This window comes from Penaeus vannamei, chromosome 22 (assembly GCF_042767895.1).
Source record: "Penaeus vannamei isolate JL-2024 chromosome 22, ASM4276789v1, whole genome shotgun sequence".
Taxonomy (NCBI): domain Eukaryota; kingdom Metazoa; phylum Arthropoda; class Malacostraca; order Decapoda; family Penaeidae; genus Penaeus; species Penaeus vannamei.
This window is the reverse complement of record NC_091570.1, coordinates 12,072,975-12,080,474: the sequence shown is the minus strand read 5'-3', so window position 1 is coordinate 12,080,474 and position 7,500 is coordinate 12,072,975. Positions and strand designations below refer to the sequence as shown.

General features: G+C 34.6%; 1 protein-coding gene across 1 annotated transcript in view; it reads left to right on the top strand.

Moving 5' to 3' along the window:
• Positions 1-3,383, top strand: part of LOC113830107 (terpene synthase-like) — a 5,946-nt gene extending 2,563 nt beyond the window's left edge. The window contains exons 6-9 of the mRNA XM_070137017.1: positions 512-632; positions 868-1,007; positions 1,719-1,821; positions 3,040-3,383. Of these exons, the coding sequence (XP_069993118.1) occupies positions 512-632; positions 868-1,007; positions 1,719-1,821; positions 3,040-3,230 (555 nt within the window). The 3' untranslated portion in view covers positions 3,231-3,383. The remainder of the gene's footprint in view (positions 1-511; positions 633-867; positions 1,008-1,718; positions 1,822-3,039) is intronic.
• Positions 3,384-7,500: the final 4,117 nt, after the last annotated feature.

Sequence of the window (7,500 nt, the reverse complement as noted above, 5' to 3'; positions counted from 1 at the left end):
TGTTTCCCCATGAGCTCTTAAAAGATGAGCCATCTCATCGAAGACCCAGGTCAACAATACTATGCACTGCTTGATCATAATGTATATGTTATGATTGTAGGGCCAGATAGAGATTCAGTTTCAGTTTGTGATTTACAAGGAGAAAAGGTGCTGTTGTTTTCTGCTATCAGACTCAGAAGCAGCTAGAGAATTCATTTATTTTTTTGTAGCTCATATTACAGATTAAGAAAATATAGGAATGGAATTATATTTACGTGCTTTGTTGCGACATTTTTATTCAAAACCGTGACAGTGCATTATCAATGTAGATACTGTGAACATCTTAATTCAGGATAACCCCTTTAATTTCAAAATTTTGTACCGCTGTCAGAACCCAAAATGCCATAACTTTATATTTTTTTTGCGTGATCACAATGTAATATAACCATCTTGATTTTAAAATGTACTACATACTTGTATCCAAAATGCTATGAGTTGATATTTTACACCTTTTCTTTTGTATGTATCCTAGGCGACTACAGTGTTTTGCGAGCAGCTGTTGGAGCTCCATCGAGGGCAGGGAATGGAAATCTTTTGGAGGGATTCATTTACTTGTCCATCGGAGGAAGAATACAGACTGATGACCATAAGAAGTGAGTATACTAAGAGGCCTTGTCATTGGAAAAGGTTTTAAGGTTTTAATGTTAATCTGTATTATATAGCAGGCTGTACCGGGCGATTCCTGCCTTATCAAGTAATTGAGTTAGTGGTTAATAAATTCCATTTCTTTTTCTCTTTTAACCGGAATCAAGGATTTCAGTAGAAGCTAATTTGGCTGTTATTAATGGAGCTCGCGCATCAAAACAATAAATCTCCCTTTTTCTCCAGAAACAGGTGGATTGTTTGGCTTGGCTACTCGCTTAATGCAACTTTTCAGTCAAACTCAGGATGACTTTTCAAGACTTATAGGAATTTTGGGGCTGTACTTTCAGATCCGTAATGACTATGCAATACTTTGCTTGAAAGAGGTAAGAATATAAAAGCTATATTTTATTTTATACAGGGCAGAAAAAAATAATGAACTGTTTAAAAGACATGTGTAAAAAATCTCATTCTATAGGTGTAATGAGTGTCTGTCATTAATATCACATTAATGTCATATATTTGTTATTTGTAAGCTGATAAATCGATAAATTGTTAAGTACATTACAAGTAAAATATATGTTAACTAGATTTCTCTTAATCTTTGAAATTGATCAAGTATATATGACAGTTTTACATTAATATGTCTGTCTGTTTCAGATTTCAGTGAACATTAAATGCTGAAAAAATAATGAAAACTATTCGTGTGACAAAAACAGTATAGATATTGCCAACCGTTCCAAACTTATCTGTTTTGAACGAATATTTGCTAAAAATGATGAACTAACATTAGAAAGTAAAGTTACAGCTATTAAAGGTGCAAGATATTGGCAACATTTTTACAGTTAATAGATTTATCCTCGTTAAAAGAATTGTCAAATGTTTCAAGCAATTCCGCCATATTTGACAAGTACAATACAAATCGCCGAATAAATTACAGCTTTGAAGCAAATTTCAATACTTCTTTAGGGCGGATAGTTATCAACTGAGTGTGTAAACCTAAATAGTAACGAGTAGAAATCCATCCACATAAACACAAATATGTTGATTTTACCTCCATTACATTTGAGAGATATTTTTTCTTTTTCTTTTTGCAGTACTGTGACAGTAAGAGCTACTGTGAGGATTTGACAGAAGGCAAATTCAGTTTTCCGGTTATCCATGCCATTAAAAGTCAACCTGACGATCAGCAAGTTATTAGTATCCTTTAGAGAAAAGTGTAACAGCAGGTATGATTTTAAGTGACAAATCTTTATTTTTAAAACTATTATTTTTCAGTAGTAATTCAGATTGTTTTCCGTCTAGTCTGTCTAGAGGATCCTGACTTAATTTTGGTTTATTTTCTTTTATTAATATTATTCTTATTAATATTTTTATGGAAATATCTGTTCCTCGTTTAACACTGAACAGTGTTCATTGCAGCAAATGTAGGAAAAAATATACAAATGACAATGAATATCTTCACAGAACAAAAGATGCATTTAGCTGGTTTCTAGTATACCTTTGTCAGAAATACATACATTAATGAGATAACCAACCACTATATACCAGATATGAGGTGAAATTATTATTACAGATACCTTGGATCATTTGGAGTTGCCCGATGCGGTGTTTACATTCTCTTCCGTCGCGATGCATGCTTCTTTTTTTTTGTTTGTTTCTTCAGTGGATCACTCTTGCTTGCCTCCAGTTACTTCCAATCCGGTTAATTCCCAGTTTCAACCACATGCACCATCACCGCGTTGGGAATTTTGTGGTTACGGACGTCAGCACGATGTACGCTGGTACTAAAACTGAAACCACGTCCTATATTACTTTAATAAGCTTTATCGCATTTATTGCAGGGTATTCAGTACTGTCCAGGTTGTTTGAGAGCGGCTTTCGTTTTCGTCTTGGGTTGTTTATCTTATCTCCGGACGTAAAGGCGATTTTTTACCGTATTGTCAGAACACCTGATTGTTTCGAGGAAACTACGCGGTTGTTATCTGAGGAATTTTGAAGGAGTTGCAGGGTCTGGTGGCCTTGTTATTCTCTCTGCTTCATTTCGGAGGTTCTGAATGTAGCCTCTGGGATATTGATGTTACATTTTTTACCGTTAATTTGGTGATTCTGGGACAACCACATGCATGCATCATAACTACTGATAACTACTGTTGGCAACCAGGCGGCAGCACTTTCTCTGTTATTGTTTTGAAGTTGTCTGTGTTTCTTTCTACATGTACGTGCGCATGTGTGAGTTTCTTTGCATGGGAACGTACATATTTACTATGTATTTTCTTGAATATAATTATGGGTTGGGAAAGGGATGAATATATCTTTTATAGGTTAATATGAGGTTTAGGATAATTAAACACTTTGACGAAAACCTTAAATGAGGGATCCCTTTGCTTGCTGGCTAACCTTAACCATAAGCCACAGACATCCTACGTCAGCGACCCAAAGACCTGGAGGTTAAACGCTACTGCGTGTCCCTCTTGGAGAAGTTTGGTTCCCTTAAGCACACCAAAGAAACCCTGGAGAAACTGGAGGCCGAAGCGAGAGAGGAGATTGCCAAACTAGGAGGCAACCCGCACCTAGAGGGCGTGCTGGACGAACTCCGGAACTGGTAGGAATTTGAAACAGCGATTCCTCCATGAGAAACGACTTGAAATGGCGTCCATGAGGCGACCAATAATCCCTTCTGTATTTTAGATGTAAAAGTCGTTACGCCTACCCATTATATAGGCCTATCGATATTAATATTTGTTTGAGGGAGAAGAAAACTGGCATGTGATCAATTAATATGGATCTCCTTCCCAAAAACAGTCACTTCAACACAACTTTGCATGTAATGTGTATAATATGTCTTATTTATTGAAATTTCATTGTCTTGTGCATGCTTGAGATACGCAAAGTAATTATAAAGTAAACAATGTAAAAAAAAATACTCTTTATGCAAAAAACAATGTTCATTTTTATCTGATCCTCACGGAGCCGCTAAAGTCCATTCATGATCCCCAGGTTAAGAACTAGACCATGTGTCGCAGCCCTTAGGTTAAGACACTGAATAGATTGATTTTGGTTTACAAGAGAGACACTTTTGCACGGGTCCTTTTGTGTTGTGATAAGTTTGCACTGTGTATATGATCTCATCAGTCATGGTCAGCATTTATCTCTTCTTGATTTTATGGAGTGCATATATTAAACAAGGTTTGTGGACAAAGCTATGTTTTGTATTGGAAATAACTTTCAGTGAAAGAAAACCTTTGACTTTTGAATCTTATCCTGTGAATAACTTCAATGATCGTGAATTTCATTCACGATGATGGTGAGACACTAAGCACACCATTGGAAAGCCTAGATAGTTTAGTAGTGCCTTTGTACCGTGACGTAAAGTATTTTGTATTGTTTAAGCCTAGATTTAGCAGTTAGATATTGGTTTCAGTTTGTACCTAATTGAAAACCGGTTCACGCAAATGGTCCCAACCGTTCATTTAACGGTTAATGTATCATTCCCAGTGTATACACAAGATGTTTCTGATGTCTCTCTTCCTGCTATGCTCGTTGAGCCTCTCTCTGCACTTGGCATTGAGACATATACACGAGGATCATTATTCTGTATCGTATATAATTTGTATATGTATGTTTTCCTTGATATCTCGATTAGATATATTTGGTATATGCGTACGTCACCACACTTTAAACATATTCGTACCGTAATAAAAGAGAAAGTGCTATGACGAATAGATGTATTTTTTAGATGAAAGTTTGTGTCGTGTTGTGCATTTTACAGACTAGTATAGATTATATCACATTCAATGGCTCTTATACATTTCACTGACTAAATGAAAATAGGAATGGAAAGATAATTATATTCCTTGTCATTTACACATTATTGGCATTAGGCAATATGGACCCTAAAAGGGAATTATCTGATCAACCCGAGATATCAGCTGCTATCGAGGCCGAACCGATATTGTACTGAAACAAAAGAACCGTTGAATGTTACGAGTTGCAATACTTTTATTTTTCCTTTTAACTAAATTGTATGTATCGTATTTCCTATTTTGTGCTCGAATAATTTTCTAGAGGTTCCTGTATCTCACGGCACTGCATTTTCAGGTATATAAGTAATGTATTGCTTTTGGCCTTGCTAGAGAAATGCTAGCCAAGTTACTATATACCTACTTAAATTAATCTTATATATACATATACATATATATATATATATATATATATATATATATATATATATATATATATATATATATATATACATACACACACACACACACACACACACACACACACACACACACACACACACACACACACACACACAGATATATATATATATATATATATATATATATATATATATATATATATATATATATATATATATATATATATATGTGTGTGTGTGTGTGTGTGTGTGTGTATATATATATATATATATATATATATATATATATATATATATATATATATATATATCTCATGGATACTTAGTAGATATGAAGATGCTCTCAGTTGGTGCAACGAGTTTCTTGGTGTACTTTTTAAATATTCATTGTCAAGTATCTTTTAAAGTTAAGAAATAAATACATTTTATACCTTTACGTATGTTACTGTTTCATTCCTTCACTAACAAATATTAATTACTGATAGATAGAGACGTACACAAAAGATATATACGCACAGTTATTTTTATCCCTGTAAAATGGATGTGTACATACAAGTGTATGTAAAAATATTAAACTACAGCTTAGTGCATATTCACTCGCATTTTCAAAAAAAGAAAAGAAAAAAACTTACAAACACATACTTCATCATTAATGATTCTGAAATATTCTACCTTTCTTTTTTCTCCTTCTCTTTAAGGGGTCACAAATCTCTTGAAAACCCTAGTAAAATTACCATTAAACTTCTCGAATATATTTGCATTACTTCCTAACCTTTTCCAGTCATCGGACAGATATGATCACACTGCACCGATATGATGACAATTTTCATGAAAGCAGGTCGTAGAATTCTGAATATCGAGCTTAGATAAAAAACCTCTTCCAAATCTAGACGAATTTTTGCTTGTTCACACGAGCATATGCTGATTCAGGTGGTCCGTATTTGACAACATTCACATCGTGTTTATCTCTGGTCGATACCTCTGTAACATTTACGCTAATTTGAGTATTTCATGGCTATATATTTTTGACACAGTTTTTGTTTTATAAAGATCTACTTCTCCATTCCTAACGTTTCCATCTTTTTGTATTATTTCGCTGGTAATGATGTTTATATGAATATTTCTGAATATATAGTTTTGTTTTTGGATATGAACTTCCTCGCGCGTTTATAATATCATTCCTTAGTGAATTGCTGCCTTTGCTCAACACGCTGTCACTTCTCGATGCTGCCGCGGGTGGTTCTCCTCTCGCTTATAGGCCAAGTAGCATGCTTCATTAGGCCGCGTCCTTGCCTGTCACTAGTTATGTATCAAGGCTTTCCATTTCCGTCTTTTTTTCTACGGTTTATCTCTCCGTAGTTTAGGTCGGTGGCTATCCCTTTCCCTTTTAGTTTTTCAGTGTCTTTTGTCTTCATATATTTCAAATCGAGTTGCAAATTGGTATTGATATATTAAACAAAAATCGTTTTCAATCTATTTGCTTCTCTTTTTTTTCCAAGATCACTCTTCTTTCCTCCACATTAGAGGAAAATACTGCTGTAAATGCCTAATATTGACTAGCAGGTCTGTCTATCTTTTAAATATTTACCAATATTATATTTCATAACATTTTAGGAGTGTTGACTTTTTATTTTCTTTAGTTTCTCTTTCACGTTTATATTCTTACGTCAAGCTGCCCATTTTTTTCTTTTCTATCCATTTTATTGCTCATTTTTTCATTTCTAATTGGATTTTCCACGAATACTGGCTTCTGACACTCAATCGCAGCTTTGCATTTTGTATTTCATTTCAATGCCAGTATTGCTTCCAAGACAGTCCTCTAAGTCAGTCTTTCTGCGAATTTAATTACCATATTTCCATTCCTTTAACCATTTCATTCGCATCATTTCGCTATAGGATGCATTCGAGGCCATTCCTGTGCAAGGTCCCAGCCACGGCGACGTCCACGCTGCGCCTCTCCCGTCAGGATCCTGGCGGTGGGTGGGAATGACTTCCTATATTTAACCTATTTAAAATAAACCTTTCTGCATTTTGAATAAACATTCGCATTTGTGATCACAGTTTATTTGACAATTTTGACTTCCATTATATATATATATATATATATATATATATATATATATATATATACACACACACACACACACACACACACACACACACACACACACACACACACACACACATATATATATATATATATATATATATATATATATATATATATATATATATATATATATATATATATACAAATACACACACACACACATGTACATATATATATAATGCGTGACTATGTATATGTATAAAACTATGCAGGTCCTCTACGGCTGAATTTCTTAGAACAGATAGCATGCCAGACTAAGCGCCCCCTGCCAACCAGTCTGACAAGGTACAAACGAAATGTCCATAACCCTGCTTATTTCAACTCGACTAATCAGAACCCAATCAGACAGACTGGGGAAGGTCAGGCGAGACTAGAAGGACAGCGAATTTCGGCAGTAAAAAGTGTCCGTTTTTCCATAAAGACGGTAAGAGTGCAATGACTAGATAAGGTAGAGATGACAGGATGTAGGGAACCGCTAATCAGAACGGGAATAAAACCCCACTACTCAAACTTGCGGGATTCAGTAGCCTTATAGAATCTTATATATGAATTTGATCTGCTTGTAACTGTATAGATGTGATAATTATATTGCAGTGTATGTATA